Here is a 22,074-nt window from a genome sequence, read left to right on the forward strand (position 1 = left end):
CATTAATTGCCAAGACTTGGAAGCAACCAAGACGTTCTTCTAAGTAAGTGAATGGATAAACTGTGGTACATTCAGATGACAGAATATTACTCAGCACTAAAAAGAAATGGGCTATCAAGCCATGAGCAGACATGGAGGAAACAAAAGCATATTACTAAGTGAAGGAAAACAATATGAAAGGCCACACACTGTATGAGTCCAACTATATGACATTCAGGAAAAGGCAAAACTATGGAGACAGTAAACAGATCAGTGGTTGCCAGGAGCTAGAGGAGAAAGGAGCGATGAATAGAGCACAGAAAATTTTTAGGGCCGTGAAACTACTGATACTGTAATGGTGGGTGGATACATGTCACTATACATTTGTTCAAACCCATAGGCTGTACAGCACCAAGAGTGAACCCTGAGGTCAACTACAGACTTTGAGTAATAATGATGGGTCAATGTAGGTTCACTGATTGTAACAAATGTACCACTTTCGGGGGTCATGTTGATAACAGGGGAGCCTGTGAGTGTGTGGGGACAGAGGGTATGTGAGAACTCTGTACTTCACACTCAATTTTGCTGTGAACCTAAAACTGCTTTACAAAATTGTCTATTTTTTTAAGATAATTTTACCCCACTTTCATTTAAACAAAAATTAATGAAGACCACACAATCCTTGCAGAATGGTTGTTACAAAAATGAAATGCCAAGTGGCTGGGAAGCATTGCCCTAAATGCCTTTAAAGGCATATTTTCACAAAATGTTAATCATTCACGTACACTTGGCTTCAGGTTAAAAGAACACATCAAATTTTACATAATCATACAGGCATGTGAGTCATATATAAATGTGTTCTTGCACATAATTATAAAGCTATTAGTTTATTCTAAGCAAGCATATATGCTATGCTTAAATTTATCATCTTCAAACGCCACCTCTGCTCTTGCCGAGTTTTTACATTGCCAAAGTTTTAAATGTCTACTTTTCCTAAATCCCTCTTCAAGTCCAATTCCCATCCTATTTTTGTATAAGTTTTCTCCTGAAACTTCTCCTGGAGTTTGGAGCATGTCTGGAGGATAACTTCTCCCAACAACCTCATGAAAACCACCAGAAATGATGTACTAATTTAATTTATGAGTTCGTGAGAAGAGTTTGATGGGTCCTCTGTTTATTTTTGTCTTTTCCTTCCTTGAATTTAAGTGTCTCAGCTCAGGAACCTATTTAAACTACTAGAACATATGGGAATTCCCTGGCGGTCCAGTGGTTAGGACTCGGAGCTTTCACTGCCAGGGCCCGGGTTCAATCCCTGGTCAGGGAACTAAGATCCCACAAGGCACGTGGCATGGCCAAAAAAAAAAACTACTACTAAATGCACTTTTTCAAGCCATATGTGGCCCCACACATTATGATACTGTCCCCTCAGAGAATACCACCACCAGCCCCTACCACTTCCACCTATGAAGAATAACTGTCCCGGGGTGATATGGCTGATGCCAAGTACCCTCAACCTTACTATGCACCCTCCAACAACTAGGTTCCTGGAGATCCCGAATGAAGGCCTAGGGAGCCATCGCCAAGCCTTCTTCTGGTTCCAGTGGACACCTCTTGATGACAGAACAGTCAGAGGAAAGCCCTTTGCACAAAGGTGAGTTGCTTGAATTTTTTTTTTTTTTTTATTAAATGATACACTGAAAGTATAAAAGTTGCCTAGGTACAAACCAGTTATAGAATAATGCATACAAATGTGCTATAGACTACATGTGACAATTCTGTTTAGCTTCTATTTTGATGATTTTATATCAGTATCCAAAATGACAAACTCCAGCATTTTTTCTTAACCCAGTCCTGCATGATTGCAATTCCTGAGGTAAACAGTGTCCACTACCAACAGCCCTGCATGTAAACTAAATCCTCTGAGAATAATTCAGATATTTATACTCCCCATACAATACAATGGAATTCATAAGTGTAATCAGGTACTATAGATTTCATTTAAAAAATGGAAATGAGCCCTTATAATACTTCTACATCTGTATATGTAATTTTAGCCCACCAATAGGGCCTCTCAAAATCCTTTGACTTGTAAAGTATGGTTTAAGGCAATTTTTAAAATAATTTTCTGCATTCAGATAAAAGTTCTTGGTTAATCTGTAAGGACTGAACCCTGACTAGCACCAAAAATAAAATCAAGTTTCAATAATTTCCAAAAGCAGCACAGAATCTATACCCTGAAAAGAACGCCAATTCTGTCAACTACAGCGCTTATCACCTTCCCTGTGGAAAATGTTTAAGCTAAATGTTGTCAGTGTACAGGCGCCCATGCAGTTTTGTTCTGAATACACCTTATGATTTGTGCCAATCACGTGTCTACTATAATAGTTTGTTGTTTTCAGTGAAATCAGTCTGAAGACTCCATATTATAAAAATGTCAATGAATATCAAAGTAGCATTTTAGAGATGGCACTATAAGAGCTCTTACTATTTTTCTACCCCAAGAATAAAAATCGACATTTAATAAGACACTCAGAGCCCATACAAGTAAGAGTTGGCCCTTTCATAGCTCATCTTGTAATTGCACAACTGAAGGCCACATGGAGGTTGAACAATGCCATCTTTTAAAAGGTACTTTCTGGTATTTCTCATAAAGCCTGTCTCTTCATGTTTATTCCACATTCTTCACGTAATAAACTCTTGGTTTACTTACAGCAGAATTAAAAGAATTATCCCCCCCCACACACCTTTTAATTAAATCTTCTAGGAGAAACCAAACTGTCTAAGGAAAGAAAAAGTACGTCGTTACCAAGTTTCAATGTTCAAATTTAGGTAGTAATTCAGATACTTAAACCTAATTATAAATGGTTATCTGAAAAATAGCTAGCTCCACCCCCGAAAACAATCAAACTTTATAGGAATTATAGTTTTTTCTGGTTTTGGTGTTCTTTTAAATTTTTTTTTTTTAAACATGAATGAATTTTCCTATAAATCCACATAATTCCAGCCTGAAGGAAATTTCATTAATGTGCTATGGTAAAGAACAGAGCAGGGAATTCCCTGGCAGTCCAGTGGTCAGGACTCAGTGCTTTCACTGCGGGGGCCTGGGCTCAGTCTCTGGCTGGGGTACTAAGATCCTGGAAGCCATGTGGTGCAGCCAAACAAAGAACAGAGCGTATGGCTATAAAGACCTGATTTTTTTTTAGAAGAATTTATAGGGAACTAAAAAACCCTTTCATTTCTCAAAACTTTAGGGGCCTTTAAAATCTTCCTAAAAACAACACATTTTCTTTCAAGTCAAATCTGGTAAGCTAGATGACAGAGTTAGCTTTTATTCACAAATGCAGTAAAACACAAGGGGCTAAAGGTTTTGCAGAAACTCACATTTCCACAAAGTACAAATATTAGTGATGAATTCTGGTAACATTAGGAGGATAAATAAGTTATTTAATGCATACAAGTTTATAAAAAATGCCCCACATGGAAATGTCATCTCTTCATTGCGGGAGAAGTGTGCAGGTTTTCAGTGTTAGCGCTCCTCCCCTGCTCCTTCTGTAGGTGGTCCTCTGCAATGAACAGAAGCAAAGGTCAGTACTCATCCCAAGTAAAAATGGGCAGCAGGCAGACTTATCTACATACATTATAGGATGTTATATATTTAATATTGTTTGAGTTCTTTAGATGGCTTAGGACAATAAAAGGGTTTTTTTTAAAAAACCCTATTGAAGAAATCAGAAATGTTTAGTACTAGGGACTCACTCTAATTTTTCACAAGTGTTTCCTGACTATTTTTTTGTAAGTGAATAGAGTACACCCTGGAGTAAACCCATGGATAAGTACTTACAAACTTACACTGTATGTAAGGAATGGAATTCACAAGAAAGGACTGTGTATTCAATTAGTATTTTGAGGGATGCCAAAGCTCAACTAAAAAGAAAAACAACAAAAAACAAAAAACTTTTCTTCAAATAGAAATCCTCCCAGCAGCACCCTCTTGCGGCAAGAAGAAAACTAGCATGGTTTACAACTTCCTACCAAAATCAGAAAACCCCCCGAGAAATTGTAGAAAATGTTCTTCAGCCCAAAACAAGAAAGTTCCATGCAGGTTCAGAGGAGCCCAGAGCCTCTGTGACCGCACACTGTGCTCCAGAATAGTAAAGAAAGGGCCCTAGTTATGTATGCTCCATTTCTTTTGTCCTGGGGGAGAGGGGAGCAGGCAGAAGTATTCTTGATTAAAAGAACCTAAAGAGACTTAACATCCAATGCGACAAAAATGCAACGCACAGGGACTTCCCTGGTGGCCCAGTGGTTAAGAATCCACCTTCCAATGCTGGGGACATGGGTTTGATCCCTGGTCAGGGAACTAAGATCCCAACCAGGGAACTAAGATCCCACATGCCATGGGGCAACTAAGCCTGCGTGCCACAACTAGAGAGCCCACGCACCACAATGAAGACCCAGCGCAGCCAAAAAAAAAAAAAAGAAAAAAAGAAAAAAATGTGATGCACAAACTAAATTCCTAAGAAAACATGAACCCCCCAATCCTAACCCCCAATTCCCCAAACACTCTTTACAAGTAAAAATACAAAACCTTTTTAATGACCATTTTGATAACAGGAGACAAAAAAATACAAATTTAGACAAGTTGTTAGAAATAGGCAATTGTAGCACCAAAAATGCACACTAGATTTGCTAATTCTGAGGACAAGTTGCTGTACACACAGTCTTGCTAGTCCAGAGCAGCCCCTCATCCTCAGAGGCAGTGCAGAGTGCTAACACTACCACAGGTCTGGAAAATTCATCCCCCTCAGTGTTAGGCAACTTTGCTGGAAGAACAAGATCAACAATATCCTTAAGGCAAAACCATTTTAGGTTTTCTAGAGAAGTGTTATAAAAGAGTTAAGTATGTCACTCATGTACTTCATAGATGTGCAATAATGTTGAGCTGATAATGATTTTCTCTATTATAAAATATCTGGGCTTTTATTTATAGCAAAAACTACCTTGCTTTCAATATTACAAGCACTAATATCAGCAGCATTAATGAACTGGCTACCATTTCAAAGGTGAGTGTGCCTGTTATATAAACCCTCTTCATTTTTTTTTTGTACTCTGAAAGCTTTAATAAAAGAAGTGCTTTCATGATGGCAGGCTTTGGACTTATCTTCAAATAAAAGAGAATTTAATTTTAGTGTTTTATATTTCAGCTGGATGACTTTGTGTAGATAGAAGGTATATAATCTGAAGAATAATTATTTTAATACCTTTATAACGTCTCGATGTTGTCAAATAAAACTTATGTATCTTTCACACAATAAGTTGGAGTTGAGAAAGTAAATGGAATGCCTAAATGCCTAAATGTGTTACTGAAACATAATGCAATTTGGGGCTAACAATTCTTCACAATTCATTGCACGAGGTTCCTGTTGTGTCAGTAACATTTTTGATGATCAAGAAAAATAATTTGCAATATCACTGTTCTCCTATTAGTGCACTCATTCTCCTTTCTGAGTCTTCCACAGAATAGGTACCCATAGCTTTGCTGAACTCGAATCTTTGATGTCTCTGGCACTTTATACAGACAGGAGCCAAGGTAACCCAAGGACTCTTGCATCCTCTCTAGCACACCCTGCCCCCACCCACCCAACTGGAACTAAAAATACCAACGTCATGGGTTTGCTGTGTTAACATGTGTTAATGTGTACAATATCCACCGGTGACAATTAAAGAGAAACTGGCATTATCATATATTCTTGGCAAGCATGTAAAGTGGTAAAGCCTTTTTGGAGGGGAATTAAACAATATCTACTACATTTTTTAATATGCATATATTTTGAACCAGCAATTCTACTTCTAGGCATCCACATAAGAAAAATACTAATGCTACCCTGCAATACTGTAAAAGCAAAAAATTTAAAACATACAAAAGTAGGACTTCCCTGGTGGTGCTGTGGTTAACAATCCACCTGCCAACGCAGGGGACACGGGTTCAATCCCTGGTCCGGGAAGATCCCACATGCCACGGAGCAACTAAGCCTGTGCTCCACAATCACTGAAGCCTGAGAGCTCTAGGGCCCGCGTGCTGCAACTACTGAAGCCCACACGCCTATAGCCTGTGCTCTGCAACGAGAAACCACCACAGTGAGAAGCCCGCACAACACAACTAAGAGTAGCCCCCGCTCACCACAACTAGAGAAAGCTCATGCGCATCAATGAAGACCCAATGCAGCCAAAAAAAAAAAAAAAAAAAAAAAAAAGATACAAAAGTAGATCAGTAAAGAGTGATTAACAATAGTACTATGGAATACTACAGAAAGAACGAGGTAGAAGCAGATCTACATAAATTGATAAAACAAGTGAAAAAAGCAAACTGTAGGAATAATATGCACAGGAACAGTGCATATAAATTTAAATATGTAGAAATGACTCCTGAAGGACACCCACCAAGCTGCTAACAGCACTACCTTCTGTGGAGGGGAGGGAAATCAAGGCGTTAGGGAGAGGCAAGGAGGGAGGAGGTTAGAGGGAATTTCACATTATACTACTGATGTTTAGACATTTACTCTTGTACTGTATGTTTTGTTTTGTTTTTTAAGTTCTTGCCAAATAGTAGGCAATAATGACAGTTCCTTACCAATACCTGAAAAAGGAACTAAGAAAACTTCTCCATATTCTTTAAGTGGAAAGTGTACAAGAATGGCAATCAAGGGTGTTGATTCTGCTAAAAATGATCAGCTACAGGCTTTAGATGAGTCAATGAACCTCTTAGTCTTGGTTTTCTCAACTAAAATAAGAAGACGGGAATGATTTCTTTTCCAATGTTCCATGGACTTAGAATTCTAAGATATATAGAAGGATAACTCCTAGTAAAGTCAGAACTAACCTTCAAGAGATCACCGTGATTCACAAATATTTTGCTTTCAGATCTAAGAGACAGAGTAAGTATTTAACATGATCAATATATTTTTTTAAATATTCGCAATTATCTCAAAAGGCAATTAAATACTTTCTTTTTTTAAAATTTATTTATTTGTTTTTGGCTGTGTTGGGTCCTCGTTGCTGTTCACGGGCTTTCTCTAGTTGCAGCGAGCAGGGGCTGCTCTTCATTGAGGTACACAGGCTTCTCACTGTGGTGGCTTCTCTTGTTGCAGAGCACGGGCTCTAGGCACGCAGGCTTCAGTAGTTGTGATACGTGGGCTCAGTATTTGTGGCTCGCAAGCTCTAGAGTGCAGGCTCAGTAGTTGTGGTACACGGGCTTAATTGCTCTGCGGCATGTGGGATCTTCCCGGACCAGGGCTCGAACCTGTGTCCCCTGCATTGGCAGGTGGATTCTTAACCACTGCGCCACCAGGGAAGCCCAACATGATCAATATTGCTCATGGCAGTTCAGGAAAACTGCAAAAGACAATTTGCACTTTAGATGTTTCTTAAAAGTTTACTTCAACAGTCAAGATTTATATTTGTTCTGGGAATTCCCTGGCAGTCCAGTGGTTAGGACTCCACGCTTTCACTGCCAAGGGTGCAGGTTCAAAAAAAAAAGATTTATATTTGTTCTGATAATCAGCTGCCTGAGCCCCACCTATGACTATCCTTAAAAAGAGAGATCAACTCTCAACCACAGTTGGAAACACTGAGCTATAAACCATTCAATTTAGATTATCAAACTGAGGTTCTACTGCTGATATAATCAAAACAACTGAAACCTCATTGGAAGAGTGAGCATTCTTAAAAGAAATATGAGCTGTTCTCCTAAGAATTTATTTATAGATAACTACAACACTACCACAAAGAGTATTCCCCCCACCCCCTCAAAAGAAAGGAATCCTGAAAATGCAAAGGACAACACATAAACCTCTGACTGCTCTATCTATATTCAGCAATCTTGCCTTTTTTCAGTCTTAGAGGGGAAAAAATTGATAATGTGATAAAAAGCTCCTTCTTCAGTACGCTAAGGATCTAAGCTACTCCAAAGAGTACAAAATCTATGTGAAAATCAAGTTTTTCAACACTTCTTTATAGAAATTATATCTAAGAATTTTGTCTAGTCATCTCCCCACCCCTCACAAGATTCTCATTCTGAAAAGCATTGTTTTTTTGAGGATAAATAACACGGGCTAACTATATTGGATATAAATGGAATTAAACTTTGACTCAAAATCTTAGGAAAAACTGTTCCAAAGATAAAAACAGATAGGAAGAAAACATACTTGCTGATAGCTAAATGATAAGTCTCAGAAAACTCATACCCATTTGCTTTCTTCCATTAGGTTGTCTGCCAAGATTTGGGTTTGGAGGCTGAAGTGAAGACCCTTTCAGAAATGTATTTTGGATGTCATCCTTAGTTCCATGCAAGAAATGAGCTAAAATTCCATATAAAAGAGGTCTATAGCAGGAAGAAAATCAAAATCAATTCAATTTGAATAAATAGGAAAAGCTTAAAAATATCTACTCTTTAAAAGGTAGCCTCTGACACGAAAATAGCCAAGTAATTCACCAGACTTAAAAGAAAAAAGATGCATGGTTATTATCCAAATTGCAAACTTGTTCATGCCTTTTCAAATTTAAGTGTACCATTTAACTCTAAAGACAATTTTAAAATCCAGAGAAAACACTAACAAGTTAAACCTCACCTAAGCTGAAATACAATTTCAATCAATGCACAGGAATCAGCATTTTTTTTTAAACTCCGAAGTCCAGTATAAGATTTCCCACTACCTAACATGGTCTGATACAAAACAACTATTCAATATATATTTATTGGATTAATAAATCCTTGCCTGGGTTCAAATCCTGGCCCTGCCACTTGACCTCAGCAAGATTCTTAACGTCCCCAGCCTCATAAATGTTTCTTCCTCTATAAATGAGGATAAGCATAGTCTCTACCTCATAGGGCAGTTATGGACAAAATGAGTTAATAAATATCAAGTGCTTAGAACCATACCTGGCACATATTAAATGGTATACAAATGCAAGCTATACAGGAGTCGGGCAAGAACTAGTATTTTAAAAGCTACTTTACAGTTTACAAAACACTCTTCTCTCTCTTCATTTTATCTTTACCTTGTGATATCATAATCATCATCTCCAATTTATAAATAAGAAAACCACAGCTCACTGAGGATTTGCTAGAGATTGCTTAGATAGTCAACAAACTTTACACTTGAACCCCAAGTCCCATATTCTTTTCCTTACAGCATGCTGCCTGGAGATTTACATTAGTGCCCTTGCACCAATGGAGGCTGCTCTGATGACAATAAAGAGTGGTTTTCCCTTGTTTCCAATATCACTGTTGAAAATATCAATTTAATGGACTGTCTTTTTGAGATAATCTATCTACTTATTAGCAGGTGTGATGGTTCAAAGTATGACATCCTTTCCCTTCAAAAGGTGGAGTCTAACTGCTGTCCTCTTGAGTGTGAGCTGAACTCACTTCTCAGGAACTGAGTAAGGCATTAAGTGACAGCACTTGCAACTTTAGAGTCTAGGTCATAAACGGCATTGCGGCCTCCTCCTTGCCTTCTCTCTTGGTCATTCTCCCTAGGGTAAGTCAGTTGCCATGTCATGAGGACACTCAAGCTGTCCCGTGGAAAGGTTCATGTAGTGAAGAACTGAGGCCTCCAACAAGCAGCCATGTGAATGTGCCACATGGAAATGGATCCTCCAGCTCCAGCCAAGCCTTCAGATGACTGTATCTCTGGTCAACATCTTAACTGCAATCTCCTGAGTGAGACCAGCCACAGAAGCCACGCCCAGATTCCTCTCCACTGATAATAAATGTCTGTTGTTTTAAACCACCAACTTCTGGGGTAATCTGTTATACAGCAATAAATAACCAACTACACACAAAAGCAATTTTTCCATACCACAAAGAAACCAAGAGAGTGAGTTTCTCTATTTAATAAGATGCCTCAGCTCTTATAAAAGCTTCATACAGGAATATAAAATAGGTCTCTTTGTCTACTTTAAACCATTGTTTCCCAAAGTGTTAACTGGTCAAAGAAGATTTTTAAATTAAAAAAATTCTGTTTTCCAAATTTACAATAAAATTTACTTAAGACTTAAAATTTTTAAGACATATTAGAAAATATAAAACTACCACATTTAACCTGCAGCTTCATGAATATTAAGGTTTCTTTTTTCAAAAATCCTACTTAATGTTTTTAAAGTACAGCTTCACAATGCCTTATTTGCAATTCTGAAAAACAAAAACTTTGAAAACTAATTTTCTTCATAAATTTGGCACAAACTCATTTGGTGGCATGGCTTGACCTAATATAAGGTTATTATACACTTTATCTACTTTTTGTGAAAATTCTTAAGTTTCACTGAAAAATATTAATGTGACTATTAATGCTACTTCAGACTTCCACTGGAGCCTACACCATATATGGACCACATTACTTTTTGAAATCTGAAAACTTTTCAATGGAAATGCTTTAAAGCAACATTTGCTTTCAAAAAGCAAACTATTGGCAGCGTGACATGAGTTAGAAAAGAAAGTGACTGGAGAGAAACGGGACAGACGCCTCCTGAACTGCACGGCACAGGTCGTGAGGACAGACAGGCGCTACTGCACAGGCCAAATTGATGAGACTCGCAAAATGACTGGTGGAGAAGTAAGGAGCCGGAAGTGCAAGTGAGCTCTCAGGTGAAGACCTGAATGGCTGTATGAGGAAGCTATGAGGGGGGCTTGAAGAGATGAAAATAATGGACTTGATTTTTGGACACACAGAGTTTGAGATGCCGGCAGAAATGTGGGCCCGTAATTCACGAGCTCTGTAAGATTTAAAGCACAGTCACCAGCGTGGAGACATCATTAAAGACTCAAGACTACATAGAAAAGTGGGCAGGGGGACAAGAGGAAAAGAAAGTTAAGGACAAAACTTGGGGGAGAGTGCCCACAATTTAAAGGAACCTTAAAGGAGCCAATGAAGAAACTGTGACGACCATTAGGGAGACAGAAAAACCAAGACAGTAAAGGGTCATAAAAGACAAATGACAAGAAGTGTTTTAAGGAAGAGTTGTCAATATTACAAAACACTGCAGAAACTCAAGTAAAGCTGAGCTTCTCAAATTGGAAATAGATATATATCCACTCTTAGTGCTAGGGGCCTGGTACAAAGTACAGGTGGCATATGATCCCAGAACACTAATTTTACACAAAGATTTGAGGGAGAGTTCAATTTAATTGGCATGTCATTTAAAACATTTTAATGGTAAAAAATAATTATATCATGAAGTAGAATGAAAAAATTCAATAAACCTTTTAGAAAGAGAAAACACGAGACTTCAAAGAAATTTCTTACCAGGGGAAAGGTGCTTTGATCTATGTTCCCAGGCATCCTAGGTACAATTTTTTCTGCCACTCAGGGATCCTCTAGAAAAAGTTTAAGAAACACTAAAGTAGGAAAAAAACTAAGAAACTACTAGAAAGTGGTCACTCTTTTTCAACAGCATAGTTTCAGTACAAATGGTGAGGGGAGAACTTAAAATGCAGAGAAGGCAAAAGAGGGGGTAATAACAAAATGAAAACAGGGGGTTGATCTTCACTAAGTTCAGGGATAAAAAGGAGTTAGGAGGTTTTTTTGGAGAGGAGAGATTTGAGTACATTCCCAAGTTGAAGTGAAGGAAGCAGTGAGGAGGAAGAGTTAAATGTGAGGAAGAAAACAACTGATAGAGCAAAGCCTCAGGTAAAAAACAAAAGGATGGATGAAGAAGCCAAGAGACGTGACCCTTAGGATAAAGCAGGGGTGCTCAGTCCTCTGAAACCACAGGCATTTAGCACCTACACACAGCTGCACACCGTAGACGTGTGCTAGATACACACTGGGCCCAAATAAATACCTCCTGAATTAAAATGAAATAAAACCACTGCTATGCAATTATGACTCCAATACAACAGTATCTGAAAACTTATTTTTTTAAAAAACTTCTTACATTGTATTATCCTTTGATTCTTCAAATGCATTTAGTTCACGGATGAGAAACTGTCTGTCCAATGGAACTATGGGTTGACCAGATTCTGGGGGGAAAATCATAAAACACTGAGTCTTTATTAATGTAAAAAGTAAATAGGATTTTGATAAAAACCACACTTACGAGGTATACACATTTTTCAGATTTTAGAAGAATGATGGCACACGCCAAGGCAGATGCAACTGTGTGTGATTTTATGACTTTCAGAATAGCCACTTTGTTAAATGCATATTTTAATACAGTTTAACATAAATTTATTTTTTAAATCCCCCAATTTTGAGTTGGGAAAATATTGTTTCTATATACTAGACTTCAGAAGTCCTATTTTCTAAGAAGCCTGTAAATTAAATACATGACAGTGCTGATATCCATTTGGCGGCAATAAATCTAAAAGTACAATAAACACTAATATGAAGTGCTGGCAAGGACACTGGGCAACTGGAACCCTCATACTCTGCCGGTAGGAGAACAAAATGTTGCATCCACTTATAAAGGTAAGCATACACTTACCACACACAACCCAGCAATCCCACTCTTAGCTCTTTACCCAAGAGACATGAAAACAACGTTCGGCCAAACTTGTAAATGAATGTTTTATAGCAGCTTGACTCATAATTGCCAAAAACTAGAAGCAACCCAAATGTCTATCAACTGATAATAGATACATCAATACAACCATACAATGGAATGCTATTCGGAGTGGAAAAATAACAGCATGGTCTCAAATGTGTTATGCTGAGTGAAAGGAAAAAGATTCAAAATGCTACATCCTGCATGGTTTCACTTATATGATGTTCTGGAAAAGGCAAATGATAGGTACAGAAAACAACAGATCAGAGGTTGCTAGGGGTTTGAGGGTAGAAGAGGTTGTCTACAAAGGGACACAATTTTTTGAGGTGATGGAAACGTTCTATATCGTGATTGTGATTGTGGTGGTAGTTACACAACTGTATGAATTTGGTAAAATCCATAGAACTATATACTAAAAATGGTAAAGAATCTTATATGTTAATTTTACCTCATTTTTTGTTTTAAAAAGCCAAGACACTGTAGAAACTTGACTATGTCATTATATTCCATTCTAGGTAAGCACAAGTCCAAGACATCTAATTGATGATATTTTCATATTCTTCTTTTCTGATTATTAATGTATTATATAGCCATCTATAACAAACTGAAGAAAGTGAAGATACTGATATTGAAGATCCTTAAACCAATAAAGATCATCAGTCTTTATTCAGTTAACGTATTAACATTCAGTTAACATTAAATAAAAGATCTAGAATATTAACAAAAGATCTATCGAATGGAAAGTTCCAGCATCACAAATAAGGAATCCATTCTCTCTTCCAAAATCCACTTCATGATCTCTTTTCTTTGATGAGGCATATCTCCAAGGCACCAAACAGTCTTAAAGCACAGATTACACCTTGAACAAGGGAATCAAGTTATGTACATGCAAGGTGTTTTTGATCATCCTCCCAACCTCATCTCCCCCAGTCCAGAGGCAATGCTGATCCTGACTATTGTGCATATTCTTCCAGTTCTTTTGCTTTCTTAAGAAATAAAATTTAACAGATAAAATAAATTTCTTTTTAACTGTTGACTCCCTCCCCCCAATACCATTTCTCTCCCTCCCATCACTAGAATGAGTTTGGAGTTTACCTTCCTAATCCTTTTCTTTTTTTTTCTTCTTCTTTTTAATTGAAGTATAGTTGACCTCTTATTTCTTTTTTTATTTAAGTATAGTTGGTTCACAATATTATATTATATTAGTTTCAGGTGTACAACACAGTTATTTGAAATTTCTATAGATTATCTAATCCTTTTTAGATATCATGCTTTCACATACATTTGTATACAGTGCCTGATCAATACATGGTAGCAATATTTTGAGGCTTTATCTCCCAATGTTTTATATTTTTTAATAAAGAATATATATTAAATCTGTGTGTGTGTATTTTTAAAGCATATACATAGAAAAAAGACGGACAGCACATAGGGTAAAATGTAAAGAATTGTTTATTCTCAATACCAGTAAACAAGTATTTATTGTCAGTGCCAGGAATTATGGATGATTTTTCAAAGTATGCACCTAGTTTAAGTGTTTATTGAGTTATTTCCCCCTATAATACAATAAACCTCACAAGCACTTGTTCAAGCTATGGAAAGAGCCCATGGGAGGTTTTATGTTCCAGTCATGTCCCAGATGATACTGTTTGGTAATGGAATTAGATTTCTAGGCTAAACACTTTCTGAGAATTGGGAGAAGGGAAGAGGCAGATTTCATATCAGGTAACTAACAATAAATAACCTCTTACCTGCTATGAGGACAGATGCTGTATACTTATATTTGTTGAATTCCAAATACTCCCGAATTAATTCATTAATTAGAAGGTTTTCATGAGACAATAATGGTCGAGGTTCACTTTCATCATCAAGAGCATTGAAAACTTCAGCTCGAATCCTTGCTTTTAAATGCCCTAATACTCCTCTTTTTTCCAAGGTGTCCTTTAAAACTGTTAAATATAAAATATTAATGCTTCAGTTACAGAAGGAATTTTGTCATTCTTAGCCAAACTCTGAAGAAAAATGCTTAAAAGGTAAATGGCATAACATGCACTTTCAACCTATACTCTATGACAAACTGAACAATCATCACATTAGCTACCACAAGCCACATTTGTAATAAAAAATAAAGTTCCTGAGTTGCGATGATTTACTATTTTAATATATTTAAGCAAATGCAAATTTATCCTTCCAACATCATCACTGTCAGAGGCTACAGACTGATACACATTCTTTAGTGAAGAAGAAAAGGGGGAGAGAAATATACTCAGCTTACTGGGACCTGAACTTATCTCCCAGTGTCTCATATCTTTTCAAGAATGGTTGTCACTGCAGACAGGTTCTGTATGTCACTAAAACCCTCTGGTCCAGAAAGTAGATGATTAAAGATAACCCTCTGGTCCAGAAAGTAGATGATTAAAGATACACTCCAAAAAGGAAGGACTATGTCGTGCCCTTTGTATAAAAACTGATACCCAGAAACCTTGGGAAATGGCCCATTCTGAACAAAAAGGTGGGCTTTTGTTCTGGGGGGTTTGTTTTTTAAAGGCAATTATGAGTTAATTCCTTAAAACAGTAAGATTTTGAAATTGTAAGCCTACTTAGAAATCTAACATGTAACTTTATCAATGTCATCTCAAGGAATCAGGGATATATATGCTGAATGTAATCTAACTTCTTGATAAGCAAGGGTCATTATTACAAATATCAGTAGTTATGATAATGAGATTTAGCTATAAATACTAATATGGATAGGGCTGAATTGGCATCATCCCTTGCAGTGGTCTGGAACCTTTTTTTTTTTTTTCTCTCACATTGTCCTTAATAGCTAAATAACAACTCCAGAGAATTAACACATTTCACCCATAGTGCCTAGAATAGAGAGCTGCCTAGAGGCATTATAATACTGTGCTGTATACTATTGGTGTAATAAATATAGTTTAATACTGTATTATGCTATAAATAAGTACACCCCAATAATGACAATTCAGAAAGGGAGCCCAGGGACTTCCCCGGCGGCGCAGTGGTTAAGAATCCGCCTGCCAACACACGGGACACGGGTTCGAGTCCTGGTCCGGGAAGATCCCACAGGCCACGGCGCAACTAAGCCCATGTGCCACAACTACTGAGCCTGCACTCTAGAGTCCGCAAGCCACAAGTACTGAAGCCCATGCGCCTAGAGCCCATGCTCCGCAACAAGAGAAGCCACCGCAATGAGAAGTCCCCGCACTGCAACGAAGAGTAGCCCCCGCTCGCAGCAACTAGAGAAAGCCCACGTGCAGCAACGAAGATCCAATGCAGCCAAAAATAAAATAAAATAAAAGGAGCCCAGGGAGTGTATCCAAGTAGGCATGGACATGAAATTTTTTTAAGCTTTGATAAACAACAAAAACCTGAGTCAGGTTTTGTTGATTAAAGAGATACAATCTGGACTAGACTTTAACCTTTCTTGGCCCTTATATGTAGATTCATCCCCTCAACCTTTTTTGCAGGTGTGTTAAGAGTAGTTATCACCCAGTCAGACTGTGCAACAGGCCCATAAAAGGCAGGTACAGCTTTATCATGTTGGGATCATAACTGAACCCCTGTTCTCCAATTCCATCTTTAGAAATTAGACGGAGAGATTTTTTCCCCCCAATTACTCTGTATTTGCACACAGCACAGCCTTGAACTCAGCAAAGAAATGAGAATTAATGAAGCTGGAGTTAGGAAACCCAGCATGTCCCATCACTACCTCAGCGGTAGATCACTAACTCCTGCCTCACTTGTCTTCTCCAACATGAGTTCTATGTCTCAGAGGTAGAACCAAGTAAGGTGGAAAAATGTGAGGGGAAAGTGCTTTAAAAAGGTGAAAGCCCATATAAGATAATTGATTGGCAAGCATTTTCAATGGGTTTCTCTTGAACACTAAGTATATTCAGAGCTGACAAATGCAGGAAAAGCATAAAGGGCTCCCTACATCTGTGTAGGACATCCCTTGTCTAGAGAGTTCTAGGGTTCCGTATCATCCTGATCTGCCCTCTATTATCATGGTTATTAAAACACTGTACCATGACAATTTCTTTGGAAAGAGCTTCTTAACCTGGTTTATATTCCAACGTATCTTTAAATCCTCAGAAGTTGCATGCAATAGTACAGGTGATATGTGTTTCCTGGGGAGAGAGTTCACCAATTCATGTCAAGTCTGTCCTTGTGGATAGAGGTATGCCTTTGTAATGATTGTTCATCAGTCCTGGGCCGCAAATATACATTTAGATCAATAATTCCTGAATCATATTCTCAAATCATACTCTCCCCACCAAATCTCTAAGAATCACTGATTTAGAGCCTAAATTCCCTGAAAAATGTAACTGGTTTTACTAGGCAGGCAGCAGTATCACTCAGTAACTAAGACCTGCAGGCCTGGTGCAGCATCTCTAGGTTCTCACTCTGCCTCTTTATAGCTAAATTACTTTAGTCGATCTATTTCACCTCTCAGCGCCTCAATTTCCTAATCTATGAAATGGGCATAAGGTTCATACACAGAATAAATTAGATAACACAGGCGCTGGGCTGTGCCTGACACATAAGGCTCGATGGCTAATAACTATAATTACTATTACTTGTTTGGACATTTGCGTCAAAACTAACGGTGTACAAATGTTCTCAGCTTAAGGGCTCGAACCTTTGTGGAACTTTTCCTAAAAACACAGGAGAATGGCCAAGCCAGATACCTTTCTACCTCCACTTTTTCCCCTTGGAAAATCGCGACCCACCTCGCAGGTGGTTGTATGGACGCAATGACATAAGCAAGCAAATGGTTTAGGATTGTGCGGAACACCAACAATGGTGGTTTAGACATTGGAATCATCAGCCCGGAGGAAAAGGCCCGGCCCACGGCCTCGCCCCCGTCGAGGTCCAGAAGGATGCGCCAGAGCCCCAAGGTGCAGAACTATAGACCTCTCAGGTTCCTGGGGATCCTGGGACTCCTCCTCCAGCTCAAAGCCGGTTTAAACATTGTCCCTATGCAACCACATCCCCTCAGGGCCCCCGCGCGGCGGCCGCCACACCCTCTGGACGCTCCGCAGGCCCTGACGCCACAGAACGACCCGCGAAAAGGCTGACTAGTGTTCCGCGCACCCTCATTTCGTCCCATCCTTTTCACAGGCTGAAGGCCGACAAAGTTCAGCCGGCAAGCTTCCCATTCGCACTCACCCGCCTTCAGCTCAGCAACAGTCGCCATTTTTCAACGGCCCACACGGGCGCGCCTAGGCCGTGCGCACGCGCAGCCCCGCCCCGCCCCGCGGCGTGGCCTGTAGCCAACAGGCTCGCCGCTCTCGCCGCGCCTAGTCCCGCCCCTCTTCGTTTACGTTCTCCGTGGTTGGATGGGGTGACGGTCCAGAGAGACCCCACCAATCAGCGAGTGCACTAGGCGGGCCCTGCTGAGGGAGGAGGGAGGGTAAGCCCGGGCTGAGGCAGGTTGGAACCCTACCAGGAGTCTTGCTGGCACCGTAGGGCTTAACTTTAGCCTTCATAATTTGCCCACTGCTCACCTCAGCAGCCTCAAGTACTAATTGTTAATAGTTACCAGGTATTAAACTTGAGAATGCATCAGAATCACCTGGAGAACTTGTTAAAACCGATTTCTGGGCCCCACCCCTGGAGTTTCTGATTCAGTAAATGTGGGGTGAGGTCCGAGAATTCCATTCTAACAAGTTACTAAATGATGCTGATGCTGCTGATCTTGGGGATAACTCCTTGAGAACCAGTGTATTAAGGGCTTACTATGAATGAGCCTGACACTCTTATAAGTGCTTTACATGCGTTGACATTGATTTCTCTATTACTACTACGTTTCACAAAGGAGGAAACTGAGTGTTTTAAGACTGCATAGGCGTAACCAAGATCAGCAGCAAATGGTGGAGGTGAGATTTGAATCCAGGCCTCTTGCTCTTCAAAGCCTGTTTTCTCCACTGGCGCTTAATACTGGGCAGTGCACATAAGGAATCCAAGAGCTATTTGTGAAGATTGATGAACGAATAAGCTCTAGCGTCCCAAGGAAATGAAGAAAAAGGAACAAGGGAATAATGTACCCAAAACTGAGTGTGAGGTTCTATGATTCCAGTTGTATTCCCAGAAAGGTCAACATTTTTGACCTAGAACACTGCCTTTTAAACTACTAGTCTTAACCCAATAGTAGATTTTGAAATCTATTAGCATATCCCAATGAACATATTTTCAATAAAATGGAATGGAACAAATAGAAAACATAGAAGTATTGTTTTTGAAACTTTTGTTTCAGGTCTATATGTGTGTTCTGGTTCCTGGTGTATTTCTTAAAGTGGATGGCAGTGAAAAAAAGCTTCACAGCCATTGTAACCTAGAGGAACCCATTCCTATTCCAAACTCGACTCATTTTGACCTCGTGGGACACAGATCTGTTCTGTAACCTTAGAACAGTGCTATCCTGTTGCACTTCCCTATTCTGTAAAGCCCACAGTGCCTGAAATCCTAGCCAGCATCTGAAGAGATTTATGAGGATTAACTAAATTCCGTAGGCAGAACGTTTGAGCTCTTTGGAAAAAGCGTTTGTGAATATACTGATGAGGAACTCAGAGAGAGAGAGGCAAATAATAATGATTAATAGTGGTAATCATACAATAACTATTAACCTCCATTGCCACTCTGTGTGTGGCAGGCCCTGCTCTTAAAACTCTACTTTAAGTCCTCACCAACAGCCCTATGAGATAGATACGCATAGAGCAGTCGTCTAAAGTGAAATCTCATTTAAAATTGTAGTGATATTGGGTAATACACTGTGTTGGTGATGATGTGGTGAAACAGGTATTATTAAGATGTTACGGAAACACCAGAATGAACTTTTTGGCCAACACAATGCCATACCTAGCTCGTAGGCAACGAGACTGGCCCCACCTTCTCAGAAGGCTGTTTAGCATACCTAAACAACCTTTCACATCCTTGGCCCATCAATTCTAGTTCTAAGACTATATCTTACAGTTATACTCATACCCGATTTTAAAGGATATGTGTATAAGAATATTCATTGTAGCACTGTTTGCGGTAGACAAAATTCTATATATACCTATGGGAATGGCTGAAATAAAAACAACTGACAATGACAATACCAAATGCGGGTGAATTAGCATATATTGCTGGTAGAAAGACAAAGTGGTACAGTCACTTTGGAAATCAGTTTGGCAAGTACTTATTAAGTCAAACATGCACTTACCATACAGCCCAGTAATCCCACTCCTAGATGTTTACCCAAGAGAAATAAAAACTTATGTCCACACAAAAACTAGTATGCAATGATAGCAGATTTATTCGTGATTGCCCCAACTGGAAATGACCCAATGTTTTCCAGCTGGTGAATGGATATAAACTAGCTGTGGTATATCTGTACCATGGAATATAACTCAGAAATAAAGAGGAACCAAACACTCATACACACAACAATATGGATGAATCTCAAATGCACTGTGCCTAGTGAAAGCAACAAGGCTCAAAGGCTGCATCCTGTATGATTCCATTTATATGGCATTTTGGAAAAGGGAAAGTCCTTTTGGGCGGGGTACAGAGAGCAGATCAGTGGTTGCCAGGGGCTGGGGATGAATGAAGGGGATGACTATGTATAAAGATGCACTAGGGAGACTTTTGGAGTGATGAAATTGTTCTGCATCGTGGTTGTGACTACATGATTGTATATGTTTATCAAAATTCATAGAGCTGTACACTACCGCATGTATACCTCAATCATCTTGACTTTTAAAAAATAACTGGAAATAACAATATCATCAGTAGGGGGATTGGTTAAGTAAATTAAGGTAAATGAAATACTATGCAGTCATTCCAAAGAAGAGGGAGCTCTAAACATATATATGTAATTATCAGAAAGATGAATAGATAGAAATTTTTAAAAGCACGGTACAGGAGACTGTGTGTAGTATGTCACCGATGGTCTTAAAAAAGGGAAAATACTATTTGTTTACCTATGAAACCATTCTCCATATAATTAAAAAACTCATCCTTCTCTGTGATGACCTAGATGGGGGGGGAGAGGAGGAGGGAGGTCCAGGAGGGAGGGGATATAGGTATGCATAGAGCTGACTCATTCCATTGTGCAGCAGAAACTAACACAACATTGTAAGGCAATTTTACTCCAATAAAAAAAATTAATACCTAAAAATAAAGAGAGAGAAGCTTGGGGCAAAAAAACCCCCAAAAACCCAACTCATCCTGAAACTGTGCCTCATAGGATTAACAGAAACTGGTCACTAATAGAAATTCTTGAGGTTGTCTAACAGCTTGCTTAAAAACCCCTCTGCTTGTAGCCCACCTTCACTAGGCAAGCTTGCCTTAATTATTTTGTTCAAATTGCATAGGCAGCAAGCTTCATGAAGCCTAAACAATAAGATGTTTGCCTGAGTTGTTTTCCAGGAACTTGGAGTCAGCTGTGTCTTATTCAAGCTCAATCAGGCTAAGACTGGTTGGGACCACCAACCCTAAAACTGGGCCTGTGTGGGTGTCTGATGAATAACCTTTTGATGTCAGAGGGCCAAAAATGCCACCCTCGGATCGTGCTAAGTGCCTCCATTTTTGAACATACATCCCATGAAAAAGCGTGTAACTCAGATACGTCTGTGTAGAACAGTGATTACCTCACATTTTCCCTACCTCCAATCACCTTTCCCCATATCTAAGACCAACCTTCTTTTTTTTAATTAACTAATTAATTTATTTATTTTTGGCTGCGTTGGGTCTCCGTCGCTGCACGCGAGCTTTCTCTAGTTGCAGCGAGCGGGGGTTACTCTTCATTGCAGTGTGCGGGTTTCTCATTGTGGTGGCTTCTCTTGTTGCAGAAGCACGGGCTCTAGGTGCGCAGCCTTCAGTAGTTGTGGTGTGTGGGCTCAGTAGTTGTGGCGCACGGACTTAGTTGCTCTGCGGCATGTGGAATCTTCCCCGACCAGGGCTCGAACCCATGTCCCCTGTACTGGCAGGCGGATTCTTAACCAGTGTGCCACCAGGGAAGCCCCATCCTTCTTCTTTATCCCATAAATATCTCAAGCCCCTCGCCTGCAGAGAAGTGGATCTGAGATTTGTTCTCCTGTCTCTTCACTTGACTACCTTGTAAATAAACCCTTTTTCTGCTGCAAACCTTGGCACCTCAGCATTTTGGCTTGTGGCACATCAGGCAAACAAACCTGGTTCAGCAATAGCTATACATAGCACACATCTGAAAAGATATACAAGGAAGTACAAACAAAAATTGCCCCTGGGGAAGACTGGATAGCTAGGGGTCAGTGGTCAGAGAGAGACATTCTTTAATCCGTAGAGTAATTTTGATTTAAAGTTTTAATTATGTGTTTACATTACTGTGCACAAGCAGCTGTGTGCAGGTGAAACTTGATAGCCCTGCTTTTGACCACATTAAGGGTCTTGACATGCTCAATTCTTGAAGTGTGGGGGGGTAAGTAACACCTCCCTTGACCAATGGGAGCCAGTGAATACTCCATGTCTCAGGTGGACATTTATGAGACATATTCTACATAGTTC

The 22,074-nt window shown here is 39.3% G+C and overlaps 1 protein-coding gene across 4 annotated transcripts; it reads right to left on the reverse strand.

The window, feature by feature from the left end:
- Positions 1-1,552: 1,552 nt before the first annotated feature.
- CEP20 (centrosomal protein 20) lies at positions 1,553-17,761 on the reverse strand. 4 transcript variants are annotated; one of them, XM_079946029.1, is made up of 6 exons: positions 17,716-17,761; positions 14,274-14,471; positions 11,914-11,998; positions 8,223-8,359; positions 6,860-6,902; positions 1,553-3,542 (listed from the first exon to the last, which is right to left on the reverse strand). In XM_079946029.1, exons 1-5 carry the CDS (start codon positions 17,741-17,743, stop codon positions 6,880-6,882), a joined length of 471 nt encoding a protein of 156 aa, XP_079802155.1. In that variant the 5' UTR covers positions 17,744-17,761; the 3' UTR covers positions 1,553-3,542; positions 6,860-6,879. The 4 variants fall into 4 exon arrangements, with proteins under 4 accessions (XP_079802155.1, XP_079802153.1, XP_079802156.1 ...); XM_079946027.1 differs by lacking the exon at positions 6,860-6,902; XM_079946028.1 differs by lacking the exons at positions 1,553-3,542; positions 6,860-6,902 and adding an exon at positions 6,925-7,371.
- Positions 17,762-22,074: the final 4,313 nt, after the last annotated feature.

Source organism: Stenella coeruleoalba (assembly GCF_951394435.1).
Source record: "Stenella coeruleoalba genome assembly, chromosome: 15".
Lineage (NCBI taxonomy): Eukaryota > Metazoa > Chordata > Mammalia > Artiodactyla > Delphinidae > Stenella > Stenella coeruleoalba.

Excerpts from the sequence above, each read along its gene's own strand:
- CEP20 (XM_079946027.1), bottom strand. The coding sequence starts at position 17,743 with ATGGCGACTGTTGCTGAGCTGAAGGCGG. Across the intron at positions 8,360-11,913 it reads GAATCAAAGGATAATACAAT|ACCTCTTTTATATGGAATTT; the intron begins GTAAGAAGTTTT and ends TTCCTGCTATAG. Across the intron at positions 3,543-8,222 it reads TAATGGAAGAAAGCAAATGG|AGGACCACCTACAGAAGGAG; the intron begins GTATGAGTTTTC and ends TGTTCATTGCAG.